Genomic DNA, 23,099 nt, shown 5'->3' on the forward strand with positions numbered 1-23,099 from the left:
CGCTGGGGCTTTGATCTATTCTTCCATTTGAGCCATTTTGGGGTTTTTTTGCTTGTTTGTTTGTTTGTTTTTAGTCTGGTTATGCCTGTTACATAGTAAAGGGTGGAGCCTTAGGTATTCACCAGGGTTGGGCAACCCAGTCTCTAGGTTGTGACACTGTATGTGGGGGCAGGATCAGAGAGGAAACAATGGTGCTTGCTCCTCTCTCAGATTTCAGTCCTTTCTGCTGCTTCCCACAAGCAAACTGGACCCTTCCGGTGCTGGTTCCCATGTGGGTGGGCTTGTGTATGTCCTAGGACCCTGTGGGTCTCCAGTGAACTCTCCTGTGAGGCTGGGAGTCTTTCCTGGCATCTCAAACCCTCTAGAGATAAATAAATAAAATCTTTTTAAAAAATATTTTATTTATTTTTAGAGAGAGGGGAAGGGAAGGAGAAAGAGTGGCAGAGAAATATCAATGTGTGATTGCCTCTCATGTGTCCCCTACTGGGGACCTGGCCTGCAACCTAGGCATGTGCCCTGACTGGAATTGAACCGAACCAGCAACCCATTGCTTCACAGGCCTGTGCTCAATCTACTGAGCTACACCAGGCAGGAAATAAATAAAATCTTTAAAAAAAATGGTTTTGTGATGATGAACTTCTTTAGTTATTTCTTGTCTGGGAAGTTCTTTATCTGCCCTTTGATTCTAAATGATATCTTTGCCCTAGCTGGTGTGGCTCAGTGGTTTGAGCACTAGCCTGGGAACGAAAAGGTGGTCAGTTTGATTCGCAGTCAGGGCACATGCTTTGGTTGCGGGCTAGGTCCCTGGTGTGGGGCACATGAAAGGCAACCACATACTGATGTTTCTCTCCCTCTCTTCCTCCTTCCCATCCCCTCTGTCTATAAATAAATAAATAAAATTCTTAAAAAATGATATCTTTGCTCAGTAGAGCAGTCTTAGCTGTAGGTCCCTGCTTTTCAGGACTTCAAATATTTCTTGCCAATCCCTTCTAGCCTGCAGAGTTTCTTTTGAGAAATTGGCTGAAAGTCTTATGGGAACTCCCCTGTAGATAACTAACTTCTTTTGCTGCTTCTAAAATACTTTCTTTAACCTTTGGGACTTTAATTATGATATAGCTTGATGTGGGCTTGTTTGCATCCATCTTGTTGGGACTCTGTGTTCTTTCTGTAGTTGCCTATCTCCTTCATGAAATTAGGGACATTTTCTTTCATCGTTTTTTCAAAAAGATTTTCAATTTCTCGCTCTTTCTCTTCTCCTTCTGGCACCACTATGATGTGAATGTTGGAATGCTTGAAGTTGTCCCAGGGGCTGCTTACACTATCCTTGCTTTTTGGATTCATTTTTCTTCTTGTTCTGATTGGTTGTTTTTGCTTCCTTGTGTTTCATATCATTGATTTGATTCTCGACTTCATCTACTCTACTGTAGTCTCCCTATAAATTGTTCTTTATGTTAATTAGTTATCCTTTGTTTCTGACTGATGCTGCTGAGGTCCTCTCTAAGTTCCTTGAACATCCTTATAACCAGTGTTTTTAACTCTGCATCTGATAGATTGCCTATCTCCATTTTGTTTAGTTCTTTTTCTGGAGATTTGATCTGTTCTTTCATTTGGGCCATGTTTCTTTGTGTCATCATTTTGGCAGCCTCTCTGTGTTTATTTCTAAGTATTAGGTAAGGTGCTCTGACTCCGTGTCTTGGTAGTTGGCCTAATGTAGTAGGTGTCCTGTAGGGTCCAGTGGCACAGCCTCCACTATCACCAAGTTGAGTACTCGAGGTGTGCTTTTTGTGTGCCTGAGGACACCCTTCTCTTGTGTTGAGGCTTGATTGCTATTGGCAGATGAATGAGAGGAATTTATTTAGGGCAATCAGCTGCAAGGACTGGCTATGACCACTGATCACTAACTTCCACCCTCTGTGGAGGATCAGCTGTGCAGGGGCAGGGTGGTGGTGCTCGGACATGGTCTGTAGCTGTGCATGAGTGCGCAGGCTCTGGGTTTCCCAGGTGGTTTATGCCAAGGTCAGCCCTCACCTGTGATCTGCTTGGGCCTACCCTGCCTGAGCTATAAAGCCATCTGATACGCTGCTACTTATGGTGGGCTTAGAGATTCTGAAGCAAAGCCAAGCTGTGAATCTAGCCTGGCTGATCTTAGTGCTGGGCCTGGGGCCTCTTAGCAAGAGGTACAGGGGCTCGGGGCTCACTGAGGCCAGCTGTTGCTTTTTTCATAGTGTTTAGGAAGTTGTGAAGCATGAACCAAAACCAACCATTCATATAGAAAAGCCATGGTTAACACTTTCGGGTGGACCCATAAGTTGGGTGGAATAGAGTCCTGGGGGATCTCCAGGGTGAGGCAAACAATGTGAGCGAGGTTGATGGAGTCTCAGATGTGGCACCAGCCTGCCAGCTTTGTGGCTCTGTGGGGTGAAGGTTCAGAAAAGGGACAATGGCCTTTGTCTGACTTTCTGTCTGAGAGAAACCTGTCCGTAAGCTCTTGCCTTGATGCCACACACTTCAGTTCTTCTCTGTATGCCTCTGTTGCCTTTTAAGATCTATTACCCAGTGCTGGAGCTCACAGGGAGTAAATCTGAGTAAGTCTCTGTGTGGGGTCTTTAAGAGGAATAACTTGGGATTCCAGCAGTTTCTTCCACCGACTCAGGCCCTTCAGCCAGAAGGTGTGGGGATTTATCTTCTTGGCACTGGAACCATTGACTGGGGGACCCTTGGTGTGGGGCTGCGACTCTTCAGTCCTAAGATATCCCTCTCAAATTTTTATTTACCACATGTGGTTGTGGAACCAGCCCATTCTATGTCTCCACCCCCGTTACAGGTCTGAATGAATGTGGATGTCATTTCTTTAATTCCATAGTTGTCAGACTTTCATTCAACTTGATTTCTGGTGGTTCTGAGTGATGGTTGTTATATAATTTAGTTGTAGTTTTGATGTGGTTGTGTGAGGATGCAAGTTGTTGTCTGGCCTCCTATGCTGCCATCTTAACTGGAAGTCTTCGAACTATTCTCATTGGTTGATTCTTGTATGTGCCCTGATTGGGCATCAAACCTATAACTTTGGTGTATCAGGATGATGCTCTAACCAACTGACCTACTTGGTCAGGGCTCTAATTGCTTTGGACAGGGCTTGAAGGATAAAGGGTGTGGGGAAGGAATAGGATGAGCAAAAGCAGGGAGGTTGGGCATGTGGCCAGGAGTGGTTAAAGAGGGTCTGGAGGGGTGGGAACAGATAGACCCAGCAGGACCTCGAGTACCAGGCTGAGGGGCATAGACTTTGTCCTTAGGATAGGAGGGTGGGTAATGGGAAGGTTTGGAGCAGAGGAAGGACAGAATTGGGTTTTGCCAGATCACTTTTGAATCTTGGAAGAAGCAAAGCTGTGAGAGCAATGAAGAGGCAGCTGCAGTGATCCAGGGGAGAGGCGTGGGCTGGGTGGGTTGGCGGGGCTGCAGGGGGAGGGTGGAATGGGGTGGGGGCTTGTGAATCAGAGTGAAGAGCATGTGGGTCAGGTGGGTGTGGGAGCCCAGGGAGGATGCAGAGGTGGATTTCAGGTGAGGGTGGGCGGCTCCGTCATGATTCCCCTGACCAACTTCTCCCCAGAGTTCAGCCGACGCTGGTGTGTCCTTAGCGACGGGGTCCTGAGCTACTATGAGAATGAACGGGCAGTGACCCCCAACGGGGAGATTCGGGCCAGCGAGATTGTGTGCCTGGCAGTGCCCCCTCCTGACTTCCATGGGTGAGCACCCCTGGGCACAGTCACAGACTGTTATTGATGTAAGGTCCAACCCTTCCTCCCCTGTCCGCATTGGGAAGACAGGGAAACAGGCCTAGAGAGGGGTGGGACCTCCCCAGGGTCACACAGCAAACTAGGGCTCTGCAGGGGCTGAACCAGTATCCTGAGGGTCTAGCCTAGGGCTTTCCCATCAATTCTTAGGGGGTCAGGTGAGGATGCTTACAAAGATAGTCGTGGGTGGTGGGACAGAGAAAACCAGTGATGTGGAGGGCAGGGCTGGATTGGGTGGACCTGAATCCCGGCCTGTGTATCTGCAGCTTTGAGCACACCTTTGAGGTGTACACAGAGGGAGAGCGACTATACCTGTTTGGACTGGAGAGTGCGGATATGGCTCGTGAGTGGGTCAAGTGCATTGCTAAGGTGGGCCTTGGTTGGTAGGAGGGTATGGAGGGAGTCCTACAGGGCGTGTGGTGGGACTTCCTAGTGGATCCCATGTGTCCCAGCTCCTCCAGAATGGAGGGCAGTTGGCACAGTGCAGGCTCTCAGGCCAAGGGCCTACCATAATCTGCAGCACTCCAGGGGGAGGTCAGGAGCCCTGCCTTGACTATGTGAGCCTTGCACTCCATAGGTGCTCAATACATGTTTGATAATGAATGACAGGCATCTTAGGATGGACAGAGCTGCTCTCAGGGGGAGTGATCTTGTCCTGGAAGAAGGAGCCTGCAGAGGAGAGCTCTGGCCTAGGGACTAGAGCCAGGTGCCCTCTGGGGTCCTCTGTGCTCTGAGGGCCTGTGACTCTTTTGTCTTTCCCTTGTTCGTTGATCATTCATTGTGCAGCTCCTGGCGGTCGCTCCTCAGAGCCCTGTGGACCCAGATGAATCAGTCTTGGCCCTGGCTCTTCGAGAGCTGCCGTGCTGATGGGGGAGACAGATGGGGTCCAGAGAGCAGTGACAGTATAATCAGTGCTACAACAGAGAGTGGGGATGCTTTGGCACCTTGGGGATATAGAGAAGGAACATCCTTCTCTGGTGTGTGGGAAGGTTTCCCCGAGACGGGAACACCTGAGTGGGTATGATGTGGGGCATGATATACTTGAGTTCATTCACTCTGCTGCATTCTGCCCTGAGTAGGAGAGAGGAGGCAGCTGGGTCAGCAGTGGGCACATACCCACAAGCCAAGGACTGAGGTGTCTAGGCTGGCAGTGCTGGTGACTGACACAGTCTCTGGCCTCCCCCACCAGGCGTTCGTGCCTCCCCCAGCTGAGGATCTGCTGGCCCGGGATTTTGAGCGGCTTGGGCGTCTACCTTACAAAGCTGGTTTGAGCCTACAGCGGGCCCAGGAGGGCTGGTTCTCCCTCACCGGCTCTGAGCTTCATGCCATCTTCCCAGAGGGGACTTGCGAGGAGCCACTGCAGCTGCGGAAACTGCAAGAGCTTTGTGCGTGCACCCAGACCTGGGCCCTGATCTCCAGGGCACTGTATCCCGGGCTCCCATGCCCACTGCACCTCCCTGGAAGTCTGAATGCTACCCTGGCCTGGCCAGAAGTAGCCGACCTGCCCTCTCATGTTCCGCCCTGCCCTTGGTGGGTGGGTCCACGGGTGTGTGAGTTCGGAGAGACTCAGGAGGGAGCAGGTTGGGGATTATGAACAAGGCATAGGACTCACTTCTTTCTACCGGCTCCTCCACAGCCATCCAGGGGGAAAGTGAGAACCAGGTGCTGGTGCTGGTGGAGCGGAGGAGGTGAGCCCTGGTCTCCCTGAGAGGCCCTGAGAGGCCTGTGGCAGTCTGACTGGCCTGGGAGGGGTGTGGCAGGGGAGACCTTCTAGTAACTGGCTGTCCCGGGCCTAGGACACTGTATATCCAGGGGGAGCGGCGGCTGGACTTCACGGGCTGGCTGGGAGCCATCCAGAAAGCAGCGGCCAGCTCCGGAGATACGCTGTCGGAGCAGCAGCTGGGGGACTCGGACATCCCAGTGATTGTGTACCGCTGTGTGGACTACATCACACAGTGTGGTGAGCCCCCACAACACAGGCTCTGGCGGGCCCAGGGTGACATTCAACTCCTCCCCTAGAGGCCAAGCCTCACCTCCCAGGATCCCTGTGAAAGTAGCTGCGAGGCCCCGCCCCATAGCCAATGCCTTAGGCCCCCCCCCCCCACCCCGCAGTTTTGCCACGCCTCCAGCTCAGCCCCGCCCTTCTCCAGGCCTGACTTCCGAGGGTATCTACCGGAAGTGTGGACAGACTTCTAAGACACAGCGGCTGCTGGAGAGCCTGCGGCAGGATGCTCGCTCTGTGCACCTCAAGGAGGGCGAGCAGCATGTGGACGATGTCTCCTCTGCACTCAAACGCTTCCTGCGAGACCTGCCTGACGGGCTCTTCACTCGAGCCCAGCGCCTATCTTGGCTGGAGGCCTCAGGTGGGCCCTGCATCCCTTGTCTAGCCTGAGATCCAGGCCAGTGCCGCTGACTTGTCCGTTCCCATCTCAGCACTCTGGCCCCTTCCCATTATGTACTTGTGCGGTGGGACTTCCTAGTGGATCCCATGTGTCCCAGCTCCTCCAGAATGGAGGGCAGTTGGCACAGTGCAGGCTCTCAGGCCAAGGGCCTACCATAATCTGCAGCACTCCAGGGGGAGGTCAGGAGCCCTGCCTTGACTATGTGAGCCTTGCACTCCATAGGTGCTAAACATGCCCCAGTGGACAGGCTCCAGTCCTGTCCCTCCCTCCTGTTTCTCATCCTGTTACCATTCCTTACATAGCTGGCAGCACTCGAGTGCCTGGTAGGGCTTGACCTGGAGGGATCAGGGAGTACTGTTCCCTAGGAGGACAGGCAGAACAGCCAGAGGGTTGGGATGGAGAGGTGGTTACAGCGTGGGGGGCACGGGGAGGGGTGGCGGGCAGTCCTGACCTGATCTCTCTCCCCCCACCCAGAGATTGAGGATGAGGAAGAAAAGGTCTCCAGGTACCAAGAGCTCCTGGCACACCTGCCCCCGGTCAACCGGGCCACAGTAAAGGCCCTTATCAGCCACTTGTACTGGTGAGGAGTGATCCTATTGGGAGGCTCTTGGGGGGGCAGTGTCGGGGGGCAGAGATAGAGAAGATTCTTCTATGCCCGACCCTGCTGACTGCCTCCCCCGGGAAGCAGGTAGGCCTGGGAACCGAGTGCTGACTTAGATGTGCCCTAATCCTGGACATTGTGTCTGACAACTTACCTTTTGCACCTGGGAGAGTAGGGAAGGTTTTAGTTAGGGGCCAGGGGACCTTGGCCAGGTCTTCCAGTTTTCTGGCCCTACTCTTTCCAAGGACCCAAGACATGACCACAAAGATTGTCCCCATTTCCCCTTAATTAGTAGTCTGCTTCGACCAGGACCTTTCATGGGCTTACTCTAGTCACAGACCTGTCAGGAATCGGAAAGATGAGGTGGGGAAGTTCTGTGCTGGACTCCTTACTCAAAGACTCCTTCTCTTTCCAGCGTCCAGTGCTTCTCAGACACGAACCAGATGAACACACACAACCTGGCCATTGTGTTTGGGCCCACGCTCTTCCAGACTGACGGGCAGGACTATAAGGCCGGCCGGGTGGTGGAAGACCTCATCAGCCACTATGTGGTGGTGTTCAGTGTGCGTCCCCTGCCAGTGGGAGGCAGAGGGCAGTGTTGAGCGTCCTGGGAGGCAGTGACCGTCTATCTCTGTCCTTCCCCCTCCCCAGGTGGACGAGGAGGAGCTGAGGAAGCAGCGGGAGGAAATCACTGCCATTGTAAAGATGCGTGTGGCTGGCACTGCCAGTGGGACCCAGGTGAAGGACAGGGCCGGGGGTGGGGAGCTCAGGCTATCCATCCACCTGCACCCAATTCCCAGGCATCCAGCCCTCTCTCCTTACAGCATGCCGGTGACTTCATCTGCACAGTGTACCTGGAGGAGAAGAAGGCAGAGGCTGAGCAGCATATCAAGGTGGGGGCTGGGGACCTAGAAGCCAGATGGCCAGAAGAGTCAGGCTGGGCCAGGCACAGCTCATATGGCTGGGGGAATAGAGCTTCCATCCCAAAGGGAGCCCGGTTTGGGCCTGGCACCTGAGTGGCACTTGGCCTGTCTCTTCCTGTCTGCCCACCCATCTCATCAGGACCACTCAGAGACATGCCCCTGCACCCTAAGACTCCAGAGGGCCCTGGAAGGGGTGGGCTCAGCCCCTGGGTCACACAGCAGAGTGGTGGGGGCAGGGGACAGGGGAGTTTGATCTCCTTGGTCATTGCAGATCCCAGCATCCATGACAGCTGAGGAGCTCACCCTGGAGATCCTGGATCGCAGGAGCGTGAGCGTCAGGGAGAAGGACTATTGGACCTGCTTTGAGGTCAATGAGCGGGAGGAGACAGGTTGGTGGTCACCAGCTTCGGTGCAGGACAGGGCACCAGGCTGTCCTTGTCCAGGCTGTTCCCCTACCCTGAAGGGTGGGGACAGTGGTGGTGAAGGGGTCTGTGGATGACGAATGCTGCTGTCACACTGGGACCTCAGCAATTGTAGTAACAGTGACCCGCTGGTGCCTGAGGTCTCAGCTGTTAGTGCTGCTGGCGAGACAGTGAAGGGGGCAGATGGTGTCAGCTACTAGGATGTTTTCTCGGATGTGTGGCAAGGATGTTGCTGGCAAGGGCAGTGACCCTGAATTTGGTATTGGAATTGCAGATGACCCTTTTGGTGGTGAAGGGGGTAGAGGGCGGTGACGGCCATGCCAGAGGGGCGGCGGCTGGGCTGCTGGTGCAGGTAGGGATAGTTGGGATGGTGTCGTGAAGGGAGCATGGTAGTGAAGGGAGCGGGGATAAGGGCCTTTAGGGTGGCCTTGTCCACAGTGAAGAGGGAGGGTCTCTCTGTTCCTTTGCTGTGTTATTGAGGAGTGCCAGGCCCAAGGCTGTGGAGGCAGACAACAGCCCCTCTCCTCCTGGGGTTAGTGTGGTGTAGAGCAGACACACGATCCTGCTCTTGCATTGGGAAGTGCACAGCTACAGCCGTGTCGGCTGCTGTGCAGGCAGGGCCACCACACCACCAGAACGTCGAGTCTCCGGCTTTGGGGTCCCTGCACTAGGAAGTGAAGGAAGAAGAGGGGTTACTTGGTGAAGAGGGGGCGGCAAGTTACTTCCAGGCAGTGGGAACAGCGTGGGCAAAGGCCCCGTGATGGCCAGAGGCCGTGCCCTTTCGGTGAACCGGATGCCAGGGCAGTGAGGGGGCTGTGGCACCCACTGGCGCCGGGATGCAGGGGCAGAGGTGGCCCACTTGGAGGCCTGGGCCCTGACAACACTGCAAGGCCAGGGGGGCCGGGGTTAGTGATCAGGAGTTTGAAGAGGTGGCTCCTTGCTCCTGAGTGGAGAGAGATGGGAAGAGGGGGCTGAGAGCACAGGCAGGGGGCTGCCTCAAAGGCCACAGTACTTGTCTGAGGAGAAGAGGCAACATGGCTGGGGGCAGTGCTGGAGATGGACAATGGCAGAGAGATTTGACCTATGGAGGGAGGCTTCAAGGGAGTGGGTGGTGTTGGGCGGGGTGGCCTGATGGGGGGCGCTGAATCCCCCCCTGAGGACAACAGAAAAGCTCGCCAGCTTGAGGTTAGATGCATTGGGTTGGAGCAGCATTGGCTCCAGCAGGACGCGTGGTGCCTGAGGCTCAGGCGTGGGAAGGTGCTCGTGGTATGACGTGCGGTGGTGCCTAGCAGGTGGCGCGAGTGGGGGGAGGGGGCATGTAGGTGGTGTGTGTCCCTGTGCCAGCCTCTGCCAGAGGCAGGCTATGTGGCCCTGGTGACGGGGTGTGACCTCCCCCCAGAGCGCCCCCTGCACTTTGCGGAGAAGGTGCTGCCCATCCTGCATGGGCTGGGCACAGACAGCTACCTGGTGGTGAAGAAGCACCCGTCCATGGAGGCCATGCTGCTGTACCTGGGTAGGTGCTGTACCTGGATGAGTGCTGTGCCTGGGTGGGTGCTGTGCCTGGATGGGTGCTCTGCCTGGGTGGGTGCTGTGCCTGGGCAGGTGCTGTGCCTGGGCAGGTGCTGTGCCTGAGCGGGTGCTGTGTAGGGTGGGTGCTGTGCCGGAATGGGTGGTGCCTGCAGGGCCAGGCAGGCTGGTGGGTCCCTAATTCAGAGCCGGGGCAGAATCTGGTGGTGCCAGGGAAGAGCAGCTCAGGCAGTGGAGGCCAGATGGGCAGGCTTCTTCAGAGTTCGGGGCAGGATAGGGCACTTTCCTCCATCTCGGGACCCTACCCTGGGTGTCGGGCCCTTGGGTAGGGGGTTGGTGTAGTCCATGCCCACTCCAGTTTCCCCCCAGCCAGCCACGTGGGGGACACCAAGCACGGCATGATGAAGTTCCGAGAGGACCGCAGCCTCCTGGGCCTGGGCCTGCCCTCAGGGGGCTTCCATGATCGCTACTTCATCCTCAACAGTAGCTGCCTGCGGCTGTACAAGGAGATCCGGGTAAGTGGCGCCATTGGGCCCTGCCTTGCGATGGGCACTGACACCTGAGTGCGTACAGACACCCACACACGGAAGCTCCCTTGGGTTTGCCAGTGGGGACATCCCTGTGGGGGGTCTTGGGCCAACGCAGCAGTGGGGAGAGTTGAAGATGCCCAGGGATGTACATGCTGTGGCCAGGGGCGGCCACCCTGCTCTGCTTTGTAGTCCCAGTAGGTGCTGGCACCTGGATGCCATCACATCAGGCCCATGCCTTCCCACCTGTGCCTGTGCCTTATGGCACGCACAAGAACATGCTACATGGTGGCAGCCCACACTGTGGCCCGTGCGTGTCTTGCTGCTCTCAGGCCGTACCCCTCTTGGCCCACTCTGTCCACGTGCCGGGCATCTTCCCAGACCAGGCTCCGTCCTGGCAACCTTTCCCCAACACCTTTCACACACACGTGCCACATCCTGCCACGCCCCACACCACACGCCGTCCTGGCTCTGGACCTGGGCCTCCTTCTTCTGTAACCCTGATCCTCTATCAAACAGAGCCAGAGGACATGGAACGGGGCCCCTGAGACCGTGAGTAGCTGTGGGCCAACTGCCAGCTGCCTTACACCTCCTGGGGGCCAAGGGAGCCTGGTGGGAGCATAGGGACGTAGCCAGAGCTCCTGGCCTCTCCAGGCGTGGTTCCCTGCCCCCTTGCCTGTCATCACTGGCCCCACCCTGGGGCTGTGGCCTAGGCTCTTGCCCTTCATCCCCAAGCCTGTCCCACAGTCCTTTCCCCAAGGTGGGAACCCCCATCAATATGATGCTCTAGAATTTTCCAAAGGACTCAGTTTGGCAGCTGTGGGGCCAGTAATAGAGGCTTCTAGGTTTGAATTAGAGTTCTGGCCACCCTCTTTTTAACCCTGGAGAGAATTTCAGGGTTATCAGAATGTCCTTTCCACTGTCCTGATCCTAAAATGCCAGGGTGGGGCTGCAGAGGCTTTGGTCTCACAGCCTGTTCCCCTCCCTGGCCAGCCCTTGTCTGCATACCTGTGGGAGAAGGGAGCTCATCCACTCCTCCCACGGGGCTGCTTTTGACCTACAGGGGTACTTCTGCCCCGGAGAAGGTCCTCACTCAGATTCAGCTGAGAATATGACACCCCTGTGGGTCCCAGCTGTGCCTCAGGGGTGTCATAGGACACAGGACACAGATGCCCTGTGGAGACAGACAGCAGAAATATGTTCCCAAGCCCGGAGGACTAGCCTGAGCTCCCACAGCTAACCCCTCCAGGGTTTCCAGCCCTTCCTGCCCTTTCATCTCCTGAGAAGGACTGGACAGGCCTGGCTTCCCTGGAGGAAGCAGAGCAGATAGAGCAGACCCTCGCCTCCTTTCTTTACACATTATACCTCCCTTAGTGCAGCCGGGGCTCTGCTGACTTATGTGGGGAATGTCTCCTCTTCCATCCATGCCTCCTTCTATGATCACACCCTTACTTCTGGGTCTGTCCACCCCTCCAATCAGTCCCCCTTGGTTCTGGGGTATTTCCCTGGCCCCCTCCCTCTAGGGGCACTAGCCAAGCTTTGTGCGTGTGGACAGGGGGAGGGAGGATGGCTGAGGCCCTTGGGGAAGCAACAGCTGATCCCTTGGTGTGGGGGAGAGAAGGCAGGAGAGCTACAGAAAGGGGACATTTAACGTTTGTCAAGCCAGGCTTGGGGAACCACCCTTCACCTGCTGGGACATGCAGTCTCACCACTGCCCTGGGAGGAGGGGTACGGTTACTGTTCACAGTCTAGAGAGCCGGCTTTGAGTGGCGTGCCTGAGGCCATCTCTAGGTTAGGCTGGGATTCAGACCCAGATTTCCGAACGTCAAAGCTTGAGCCTTTTGCTCCTTGAAGTGTAGGAGTGAAGGACTCCGCAGTGAGGGGCTGACAAGTGTGGGGAAAGTGGTGCCCTCCCCGCTGGCAGCCAGCGCCTCGGGCCTGACAGAAGCCCCGGGAAGGGGTGTTTGGCTGCCGAGGTGCTGGGAGTTTTGGTGTTTGATGGTTTATGGAGCAACAGGACAGAGTAATTTGGACAATACCCATTCAGGGTACGTGAACCCTCCGCTTTGTCCTGGGAGTCTCCCATTCCTAAAGACCCTCAGGCACCTGGGAAAGGCACATTCTAGAAAGATCTTGGTGCCAGCACATGTCTTTGATCATCAGAGGGTGAACTTCTCTGCTAGTGACCTCAGACCTCAGAGATGCTGGCAACATGAGCTGGTTGATTAGAAAAGAACTCCTTGGGGACCAACGAAGATTGCATTGATTAAGGGTCCCCTTGCCCCCCCACAACCCCCACTCAACCTTCCCGTCTCAGCCATGCACATGCCACGCATGTGCCATGCACACAGAAGCTGGCAGAAGCAGAGGCCTGGGATTGTTTTTCAGACTCTCGAGGAGCCACAGCCCGGGTGAATTCCTCAATTCCCACAGTTCTCTCCACTCCCCGACTGGAACCATAATTCCCGTCACACCCACGGGCCTGTTCCTTTCACTCTTGGTTGACTTCACTCCTCGCCTCTACCTCACTACCCCTGGCACCCACAGCCTGAGCTGAAGCCCACATTCCATCCCCTTCCCTGGTGCCTTCCGCACCTGCGGCCGTTTCCCCACCTTCTCCGTAGTGCCCACAGCCTGGGGCCGCAGCCAGTTCCTTTCACAGCCATCTCAGTCTCACTGTTCCCACCGCCTGCTTTCTTCGAGCGCGCAGTCTGGTTTTTTCAGCGCTCTGCGCCTAGGTTTCTTCCTTGGTGAAGAAGCAAGTCTCCCCACACCTTGTTTCTCCCATGTCTGCGGCCCTAATACCTCTCCCCCCACCCCACCCCACCCCCACCCCGGTTTGCTCCCTGCCTACTGCCTGGTCTGTCCCAGGCCCTCTTGGGCACATGACCATCATCAGGTCAGCTGCCATGTGCAGGAGACAGGGCATCTCTATCAGTGCCTTGGTCATTAAGGGGGGATTGGGGCGACAGCAGGGTGCAGTCTCCATAGATTCCTAGGCAACCCATCCTTTCATGACCTCACAGGGAGCCAGCCAGTTCCCAAATTCTCCCCCTCCCCTGGCCGTCGCCTAGCTCCCTCTTTCTGTCCTTGCCGAGGAGCCATGCCCGGGGGTGCCAGGAGCAATGGTAGGGAACATAGTGGAGATGGCTCAACCTTTGACCCCCAGTTCTGGTTGTAAGTGAGTCCCCCTACCCTGCCATTCACCCCAGCACCACTGCTGGCCCCGGGGTGCCTGGTGGGGGCAGGGCTTCAAGCAAGTGGCTCCCAGAGCAGGAGGAAGGCTCATTAGCTTGACCTCCAAGCAACCTCTTCCTTGGTGGGGGGGGTCATTGCTCCCCTCCCCCTGCCTCTGAGCCAGCCTGCTCCTTCTAAGCCCAACCCATGTGCAGAGGTGGGGGCCAGAGTTGAGTATGTCAACCATCTGGTGCCCCTCCCCAGTACACTGGTCTCCTGCTTCCTGACCTAGACCATCGGGAAGTTCTTCCTTTGGTCTACCGAACGGCTGTTCTGCTTCAGCTTGAGTCGTTAGCCTTCCCCTCATGGAACCAAAGAGCTAGCGACTGCTGGCCCCACAGCTTTCTGTTCACACAGTCAACCCTGGAGCCTCCACGGGGCAGGAGCGGGCGAGGGATAAATAACCTGAGATGGACACAGGCAGCCAGCTGAAGTTCCCAGATGTCACACTGGTGCAGTGTGCTGCCAGAGGATGACGTGCAGACTTCTGCCTCTGGGACTGGGACACACGGCCACCTCGGGGACTGAGGGTTGACTGTCTGATGCTGCTGCAGGGGGAGAGGCCTGGGGGGCTTCACTGGGCCAGAGTGTGAGTGGGGAGGGCTTGGTCAGGAAGGCTTCCTGGTGCTGGGATGCAAAGGGGGCTGGGTGAGGCAGGAGGGAGGCAAGTGCCTCGTCGGAAAAGTGCCCCAAGTCCACCCTGACTGACTGCAGTGCCTTCTCCCTCAACCTCTTCCACCCCCAGAGTCACCGCCCGGAGAAGGAGTGGCCTGTGAAGAGCCTCAGAGTCTACTTGGGAGTGAAGAAGAAGCTCCGGCCGCCCACCTGGTGAGCTGGACCTGGGGCGATGAGTCTGCATCTGGGGCCTGTGTGGACAACTGGGGGAAGGCTCGACTGGGGGCTTTGACCTTGGTGGGTTGATTCAGTGGTTCTGAAGGTGTGGTCTCCCAGACCAGCAGCATCAGCAGCACCTGGAAACACAGGAGAAACTCGGCTTCCAGGGCACCACCCAGACCTGCAGACCTGTGGATTGGGGGTGGGGCTGGCCATCTGGGCCGACCGTGCAGTGCAGGGAACTCTGACACCTGCTCCTATTTGCGGACCACTGGCCGGGATGACACCCTGTTACTCACTGTCTCTGGCGCCTTTCCCTGCCTCACTTTGCATGTCTATAGAGTGGGGGAAATAATGGCATAGTTGTTTCAAAGGGTGGTTTTAGGTTTGAAAAAAGTTGAAAAGTGATACATAGCCATTATTATTGCTATTAGTTTAAGGAGCCGCCAGGCTTGGTGTTCTAATGTTCTTCTCGTCTGTGGGCTGTGCGTGGTTTTACCTGAGCGACTAGGGCAGGTGTGGGGTAGGATGGGGTGGGGGAGCCCTGGGCCTGGGAGGCTGGGAGGGAGGGAGGGGCTGTGAGAAGAGAGGCAGTGGCCCTGGGCTCTGCCCCCAGCTCTGCCCCATGCCTCTGGGCTCTGTCCCGGGAGCCTGGGCTGTGAGGCCTCCAGGGTCTGTCCAGTGACCTGTCACCCCTCCTCTGCAGCTGGGGCTTAACTGTGGTGCACGAGACAGAGAAACACGAGAAGCAGCAGTGGTGAGCGAGGGCCCCCGTCTTGAGACCCCAGGCCAAGGAGAGATGTAGCCCATCCCCCTTGAGTGGGTCCCCCTCACTGTCCAGATCTGTGCCCTGCCCCGAGACCCTGGGCTGGGGAGATGGGCAGGGTGTTCCCTGCGTAGCCAGGCCCTGGCGGCATCCAGACCTGAGCCTCGCTCTGCAGGTACCTCTGCTGTGAGACACAGATGGAGCTCCGGGAGTGGTTCGCCACCTTTCTCTTCGTGCAGGTACCAGGTGCAGAGTACAGGGTGGGCTGTGGGCGGGGTCCCGAGGAGGCGCTCTTTGTGGTGAATGGAGTGTTTGCTGCTTCCCTGCTCAGGCTACTAGTTGCTTCAAGGAAATGTTGAGTTGCTTTTAATTCATTTTGTTTGTTTTTTTTACTCATCAAACCCTTCCCTGTTCCCACGCTGGTCCATCCCAGAGCCAGGCATGCTAGAAACAAAGGGTGCAGACCCCTGCCTTTGGTTGGGTGCATGGGGAAGGCATTAGGGAGAGGGTGTCACGGGGGGTGAGGGATGTTCAAGCAAAGGTAGAAGGTGGGGCTGGCTTCTAGGCAGAGGGGACAGTTCACGCAGAGGCATGGCAAGAGAACTGCAGATTGTCCAGTGGGGCGTAAAGGGAGGAGCCAGGCTCTGGAAAAGGAGTCAGGAGCACAATCTCAAAGACCCTTGAAGGCCATGCTGTGGAAGCAGAACTTGACCTTGTCAGCAGTTTTAAGGGAGAGTGTTAATCAAGAAAGAGTGGTGTGTAGGTTTGAGTTTGAGGGTGCATTCTGGGTGTGGTGAATGGAGGAGGGTGGACATCTGGGCCGAGCGTGGACATGAGCAGGCCAGCAAGGGGGCTGCACAGCGAGCCAGACAGAAGCAGCCCGGGTACTTGGAGCAGGGCCAGAGGGGTTGGACTTCACACAGAGGTTTTTCTGTGAGAGCTCAGAGTTGTTTAGGGCGAGGGAGGCAGAAGTGCACCAGGCCTGGGCGGGGCCCTTTCGGTGGTCAGGGTCTAAAGGGAAACAGAGCAGCTTCTCGGTTTTCTCAGCTTCCTCCGAGAGAGGAGGAGGCAGGCTGTTTCTCAGCTGCGTTCCTGGAGCACGGTGTGTCTGTGTGCGCGAGAGGACAGTTGTTGGGTAACGCCACGGGCTGGTTTGCCAGGAATACAGTCATTTCTCCTAACAGCTGCTTCTCTTATCGGCTGGGATCAAAGCTGAGGGTGTCACCTCGGAGCACAGCCGGAGTCATTTCTGGGAAGAGAGGGTGGGTCTGGAGCCCAGTCTGGGCCAAAGCTCAGCCCCGGTCCTGGCGCCCCTCTTCTCCCCTCCCCCAGCATGATGGCCTGGTGTGGCCCTCAGAGCCCTCACGCGTGTCCCGGGCAGCGCCTGAGGTCCGGCTGGGCAGCGTGTCGCTGATCCCCCTGCGTGGCACTGAGAATGAAATGCGCCGGAGCGTGGCTGCTTTTGCTGCGGATCCCCTTTCTGTGAGTGGCTCTCCATCCCCACGGGTACGGGCAGGGGCTGGGGTCTGGGCTGGAGCCCGCCTTTCGCCTGACTCCCTACTCACTCTGCTTCTCCGAATGCCCTTGGGCCCTTTCCTCCGTCCTCATAGGAGTCCTGACCGGCCCCTTTGGTTCACATGGTCATGGGAGTCCCCTGTCCGCCTGGCACCTGTGAGCCTTCACAATGTGCTTATGAAGTCTGGGCTTGTCTTCCTACAGCTCCTCAGAAACGCGTGAATGCAGCAGCCAGTCTCTGGCTCTGGGATTCTGCTGCCTGGAAGCCTTCGTGTTCAGACACCCTCATGTCCTGCATGCCTGCTGTGAGCCCACAGGGGCACATGAGGAAGTGGCACCCCACATTCCACATCCAGACTGCAGCTTGGGGTTCCCAGCTGGGAAACGGGGGCGGCAGGGTCTGCCTGAGGAGGAGCCCTCACCTGCTCTGTCCAGGTGTTGGCCCCGCTGGCCTGGCCTGCCCCCCACCAGGGTCACCCACCCTGAGTTTGAGAGGTGAGAGAGATGGGCGTTGGTCAGGAACTCTGAGGAAACACCAGCCTTTCAGAGGATCAAGGCTCTGGGGCCCCCGCTGGAAGGGAGCCTACCCCCTTGCCACAAACTCCAGAACAGCAAAAAGCCAATACGCTAAAGGAACACTCAGCTGGGGTGGAGAGGGAGCTCCTGGGTGATTTTCTACAGGCCAGCGGTGGACTTCGGGGCCTTTAGCCCACCTTCCAATCTGGGCTGACTGGGAGGGCCCAGCTTGCCTGGTGCCCCTTCCCCACTTTGGGGACCTTTTGATAATATAAATATATCTGTATATTTTATTCTATGGTGCTGTGAGGCCTGTGTTTGGTTGGGGGTTTCCAGCGTGGGCAGAGGTCCGGAGGCCCAGAGGCGAGTGCTGGTGCCCTGAAGCCCCAGGACCTGCTCTGCTGCCTTTATGCCCCGAGCTTCGCAGCCGCTCTCCCCTGCCCCAGACGGAGCCACAGCCTGACTCCACACTGTCCCCTCTGTGCTCCTGTGCGGCCAGGTGGGGAGTGTTGGTCCTGACCCCCACCAGGACAGACCCCCATCTGGACTGAGCCCCCTGTTCCTGAGCAGAAGCCTGAGTGTGGCGTGTCAGTGACTGGGGCAGCCCCTCACTAGCTCCTCTGAGACACAAGGTCACAGGGTCACAGGAGTTTTGTTAAATTAGAAAGAAGGGCCTCAGGTTACTTTCGGCCCTTTGTGCCTGCCCCTCCAGAGGTGGGCCCTGCCTCCCACCTGGAAGCTGCCCTCACTAGGCCCTGCCTGGTCGTTTCCTCCAAGAAGACAAGGCCCTGGCAAATAAAGCTATTCAGAGATGGATTTGGGACTCCCTGGGAAGATGCCAGATACCACATTCCTGCCTCTGTCTAGTCTCATTACCGGCCTCTCTCCAGGGGCCCAGCAGGCAGACAGGCTGACCTCTCAGCCTCAGTCTCAGCCAGTGGGGCTGGGCAAAGAGATGGAAGATGGGTCACGTGACCTCTGACTCCTGTGATTCAGCTCTGTAGGGAGGCCTGGGTGCAGATCCTGGGAACCTGGGATCCAGGTTTCTTGTTTCTTTTTTTTTAAAGATTTTTTTTATTTATCTTAGAGGGAAAGGGAAGGAGAGAGGGAGAGAAATATCAATGTATGGTTGCCTTTTGTGTGTCACCTGCTGGGAACTGGCCTGCAACCCAGGTATGTGCCCTGACTGGGAATCGAACTACGATCCTTTGGCTCGCAGGCCTGCGCTCAATCCACTGAGCTACACCAGCCAGGGCAAGGTTTCTTGTTTCTTGAGAAGGCGAGGTGAACACCAGGAGACCTGAACCGGTCCCCTGGCCAGTTCACAGGCTGGACCTAAGCCCCTCGAGTCTCCGACTCTTGTCCTGTCCTAGGTGGGCTTCTCCAGGCCAGGCTGACCTTCCACCTACAGGCAGGACAGACCCTTGTCCAGATGCTCAGGGACTGGGATTCTTCCCAGGATCTGACCTTGGACTGAGGCTCAGAGAGAAGGTGTGTGAGACTGGAATCCGCCCCTCTGCTAAGTTGCCAGTGTCTCTGCCCTGCCTGAGGGGCTGGCTGCAGTGACTTTGTCAAGCCACCAGGGGGCAGCCACAGTTCAACACTGACTCTCAGGATGTGTTGTCATCCTGTGTGATGACAGTGTGGTCATCCTAGCTCAGTCTTGCTCTTTCAGACTGTGGGGTAGGACCTGTCCCTCTCTTTGGTCCCAAGGTGATATTCTGAGAAGCACCACAGTGCAGGGATGTGCTTCGGACTCCTGGGATCTAGAAGCACCTACTGTGGGCCAGCGCCTGTGCGCTATACACTGTCTCCTCCTGGAAGAGGGAGAAAGTAAGGCCCAGAGAAGGGAGGCAACTTGCCCAAGGTCACACAGCTCTCCTGAATCTGGGCTGAGGTCCATTTCCACTGCCCCACTTTGGGGTGGTCTCCCTCCTGCCTATTCCAGCTCCTCTCCTTATTCCAACTCTCTCTTGTAAGTGGCCCCAGTTGTTCTCTGGGGAAGGGGATCTAAACTGTTAGGACTTTAAGGTGCTTTTGTTTGAAATCAGGAGCTTTCAGGGTCTTGACTTTAATGAATTATGGTAATGACAGCAGTTTCGGGCAGATTTGGGCAGGAGGCTCAGCTGGCTTTGCCATTCCTAGAGATGGGGCCTCTTGAGAAGTTTGCTCACGTATTATTTGAGGTTGGGTGGGTGGTGGGAATCGGCTGAGGAGCCCAAAGCTGGACCTGCTGAGGTGTGGGGAACAGCTCTTGGAGAGGGAGGGGGTTTTCTGTAAGAGAAGGTGCCACTGAACTGGCCTTGAAGACTGGGGCACATGCGGCAGGGGAACTTGGAGAGGGTGTGGGATAGGGTGTTTGCGAGGACTGGCCTTAAAGGGTTGGCTCAAATCGGGACCTAATTGCAAGGGACCAGGGGGAGCCCTGAGATAGAAAGCTATGGTGAGTCAGGGCACTGTGGTTGGAAAGGAGGCTAGGATGTGTAGGATGGCTTTCTGTCTTTCATCTCCTTGCTCAACCAGCCCATTCTGCAAAGTGGCCATCAAGGGCCTGTGGGTCTCAGGAGACTCCCGGGCTCTGCAGGAAATCTGGAGCAGGAGAGAAGACGGACCCTACCCCCTCCCTCTTCCCCCTGAGCCAGATTGGAAGGGGTCTTTCCTGCCCCCATGCTCTGGTAGCTCCCAAGCCTCCTGTCCACAGCTGGCTGTTTCGGAGAGGTAGGTGTGGATGCCAATGCAGTCGCCTACAAGCTGTGGAGATATGGTTGGGTTCCCAAGGTTTCTGGTCCTCTGTGTTCTCGTCTGTGCTGCAGAGACACTGATACAGGGATATACATGCCTCACTTTATTGTGCTTTGTTTTACTGTGCTTCACAGAGGTGCTTTTTACAAGTTGTAGGCAAGACCCTCCACCAGCAAAGATCACAGCTCTGTTTATTGCGACACTTGTTTCATTGCACTTGTCTGGAACCGTTTTCACGGTGTCTCCGAGGTATGCCTGCACCTACTAATGGGAGGATAGATGAACCAGTAAGTGGAAGTACCTAGCACTGTCACCTCCCGAATATGTCTGGGGGGACATCATGGCATCCAGAATCCTCTCCAGGCCCAATATGTTTTCATTCAATGAGCATTTCTTGAACACCTGCTGTGTGCACAGCATTGCTGAATACAGAGCAGGAGCAGGTGAGTTAATGGTGTGGGGAAGGAGGTTGCCCTTCCGGTGGGTGGGGGGTATTGGTCAGGAAAGACTCCATGGGTGAGGACAGGGTAGAAAAACAAGTGTATTGCTGAAGGTGGAGTTGGGAGGGAAAGATCTCCGGGATAGGGAATGGCATGAGCCTAAGGCAGAGTGATGTCACTGCAGTGAGCAGCCTGCTGGAGATGGAGCTTAGTCCTCCAGGAGCCCTCCAGGGCCTATCCCTCATGCCTCTGGTGTTGGGATTTTTGCCTGTACCACCCACCTCTGAAATATGACCAGAATGCAGTCAAATGGGCACTTTGGAGTCTTCCCCCACCAGAAAAATGAGCAGTTCCAATTTTTTTAGCCAGCTCTCTGACCTAAGTGACCCAGCCCCTAATTTGGGGAATGTCTGTCTGTCTCATATGTGTAAGTACAGCTCATGTGAACCTCCCAATCGCTCCTCCAATATGACACCTCCTCCAGGAAGCTCTTCTGGATTGCCCTTTATTTCTACTATACTGAGTGCATTTAGAGTGTATGTGTGTGTGTGCAAGTGTGCATGTGTGCTCTGGTCACTTGCACCTATGGACAGGGCTTCCTGGTCACCCCAGCTGGTCCATCCCTAGCTTGTCCCCTCTCCCTTGCCACTTCCAGCCTGTGGAAATTTCCGCACTTTCCCTGCCCTGGTTACAGCTCCTACTGCTGTATTTATCACCCTGGAGACACAGTAGCACAGGCGCACATGTGCCACACACACTTGCCCAGCGTACATGTGCCTGCACACCTCAGCCTGCACTCACACACATACTGCACGTGTGTGAACGCCCCCACACACAAAGCTCTCTAGGAAAACTGCCCCCCTCCCTCCTGCTGCTCCTCCCCACTCTGTCCTCCCACTGCCACCCACCTCAAAACACTGGGACCAAGGAGGGGGGCTGGATGGTGCCTCCCACCACCTGTCAGCCTGGGAGGCGCTTCCCGCTCCTTGACTACGGGGTGCTCCCCCACCTCCCCCTCCAGCCTGTCTCCCTAGCTCTCCCTGCCCTTTCCCTCTGCCACTTCTCTGCACCCTGTCTATCCCCCCCCTCCACGCAGTCCCTCTGAGTCCTCTCGTTGCCACTCTGGACCCTCTGTGGTGGAAACTGCCCTTTCCCGTTCCTCCTCCTGAGGGGTTCAGGACAGGCACCTCGAAGGGGCTGATGGAGACAGAGGAACAGGCCAAGGGGTTCAGGGCCCGAACCTCCTCAGCTCCTGTCACTTTCTGTACCTCCTCCCGAGTGAGGGGAGGGCTGTGTGCCTGGCACCATGGAGACCAGTGCCATGGCAACCCTGCCCGGGTGGGCACAGCCTTCCTTCTGGGAGGGGCCCCAGAGTCTCCTAGGAGGAGCTGCCATGAGGCCCTGCGAAGGTGGGCCAGCCTCCAGCTCCTGTCACCCCCAGGACACCCCCACCCTGACCAAGTTTACTTTCACTGCAGCTTCTGATGCCTTAAGTCAGTAACGGGGGAGAAGGGGTGAAACCTTTCTCAAACACCTGCAGGATCCGTTAGAGACTGCGGGCCAGAGAGGGCAGCGGCTTGCCCAGGGCCACACAGCAAGTCTGGCCTAGCTGCCAGGTGAGCAGTCATGGGTCCAAGAGGTTGTTCCAACATGGGATCCTGCCCTGGTGTTCCCATCATTCCAATAATGATGATAGAAACAATAATAGTGACAAGCCATTAGGAAGCACCCACCACCTACAGGCTCAGGCTTTGCATGTGTCCTCTTGTTTCACCCTTAAAACCAATCCTGTGAGGAAGCTGCTCTGTCTGTTCCCATTTTGTAGGTGAAGGGAACAGTGTCAGGTAACTAATAAGCGGGGTGGCTGGAATGGGAACACAGGTTTTACCTACCTCCCCAGCAGGTGCTGTTTTTTTATTTTAGTGGCAAATTGTCTCTTCAGTTCTGTCTTTTCTTCTGCAGAGAATTCACAGGGAAGATCTGGGGTTTAGTCTAGGTCTGGCCTTGGGATTACTAGAAGCCAGGAGGTTATTTTTCATAGAAGATGGAGAGGGAACAGCGCCTCACCTCGTGTGGTTAGTCCTAAGGAAGACCTCCTTGCAGTCAGGCAACGCAGACACCAGCTCGTAATCTCCAGGACCTTTTAGAGTCACGTCTGAGCCCGGGCTGCAGCCTGGGGATGGAGCGAGGGGCCCTGCCTCCAGCCAGCCTCAACTTGCCTCCTGGTCCTGATAGAGTCACATGTCAGCTGCCTCCTTCCTGGCTTATGTAATTATTCAAATATAGCAGCTGCCTTTATCCCACTGAGTCACACCTCCTCTCTCCCCTCCAACCAGGTGCGGAGACTTAAGGGGGAAGAGGTAATTAGGGATGAGTGGGTGGCTCAGGGTCTCCTGGCCGGGAGGATCCTGTGTTCTGGGTTGGAGGGGTGCAGGCCGGGGAGCAGGGCCCAGGGCTTGAAGGAGAGTAAAACTTTCCCCAGAGTGTGTGGCCACGGGGGCCTCTTTTGCCCTGACCTATCCCTTCTGAAATCTCATTCCCAGAGATCCCTCCCCAGAGTCAGAAGCTGTATCCACAGCCTTTTCTCCTGGGCCTTTGCCCAGTTGGAGGAGGTGAGGAGGAAGAGGAGAGAGGGGTGGAAGATTACAAAAAGGAGAAGGTGGCCTGGTGGGGCAATGGCTAAAAGCCCCTGGTCCTAAGCCCAGCCCTGCCCTTTACTCTGCCTCTCTCACCTCCGTTTTCCCATCTGGAGCACGAGGGGTTGGAGTCTGCTGCAACATATGCTGCCTGGTTCACATCCCTGGAGATAACCTTGACCTTAGCCAGAAGGCATTTTCTAGTATCTGGATGACTCCATCT

At 56.2% G+C, this 23,099-nt stretch overlaps 1 protein-coding gene across 5 annotated transcripts in view; it reads left to right on the forward strand.

Moving 5' to 3' along the window:
* ARAP1 (ArfGAP with RhoGAP domain, ankyrin repeat and PH domain 1) overlaps window positions 1–17,356 on the forward strand; it is a 69,057-nt gene extending 51,701 nt beyond the window's left edge. For 4 of the 5 annotated variants that reach the window (XM_037068594.1, XM_037068596.1, XM_037068595.1 and 1 more), the window contains exons 17-35: window positions 3,605–3,740; window positions 4,055–4,157; window positions 4,978–5,173; window positions 5,425–5,476; window positions 5,585–5,748; window positions 5,939–6,151; window positions 6,665–6,770; window positions 7,207–7,354; window positions 7,443–7,529; window positions 7,616–7,684; window positions 7,986–8,103; window positions 9,536–9,649; window positions 10,033–10,178; window positions 10,710–10,742; window positions 14,173–14,255; window positions 14,968–15,018; window positions 15,203–15,266; window positions 16,360–16,509; window positions 16,747–17,356. In XM_037068594.1, coding sequence (XP_036924489.1) covers window positions 3,605–3,740; window positions 4,055–4,157; window positions 4,978–5,173; window positions 5,425–5,476; window positions 5,585–5,748; window positions 5,939–6,151; window positions 6,665–6,770; window positions 7,207–7,354; window positions 7,443–7,529; window positions 7,616–7,684; window positions 7,986–8,103; window positions 9,536–9,649; window positions 10,033–10,178; window positions 10,710–10,742; window positions 14,173–14,255; window positions 14,968–15,018; window positions 15,203–15,266; window positions 16,360–16,509; window positions 16,747–16,764 — 2,051 coding nt within the window. In that variant the 3' untranslated portion in view covers window positions 16,765–17,356. The remainder of the gene's footprint in view (window positions 1–3,604; window positions 3,741–4,054; window positions 4,158–4,977; window positions 5,174–5,424; window positions 5,477–5,584; window positions 5,749–5,938; window positions 6,152–6,664; window positions 6,771–7,206; window positions 7,355–7,442; window positions 7,530–7,615; window positions 7,685–7,985; window positions 8,104–9,535; window positions 9,650–10,032; window positions 10,179–10,709; window positions 10,743–14,172; window positions 14,256–14,967; window positions 15,019–15,202; window positions 15,267–16,359; window positions 16,510–16,746) is intronic. The other variant, XM_037068598.1, reaches the window with a different exon arrangement.
* The last annotated feature ends 5,743 nt before the right edge of the window (window positions 17,357–23,099 follow it).

This window comes from Sturnira hondurensis, unplaced genomic scaffold (genome assembly GCF_014824575.4).
Source record: "Sturnira hondurensis isolate 20B ecotype Veracruz unplaced genomic scaffold, ASM1482457v3 Scaffold0017746, whole genome shotgun sequence".
Taxonomy (NCBI): Eukaryota; Metazoa; Chordata; class Mammalia; order Chiroptera; family Phyllostomidae; genus Sturnira; species Sturnira hondurensis.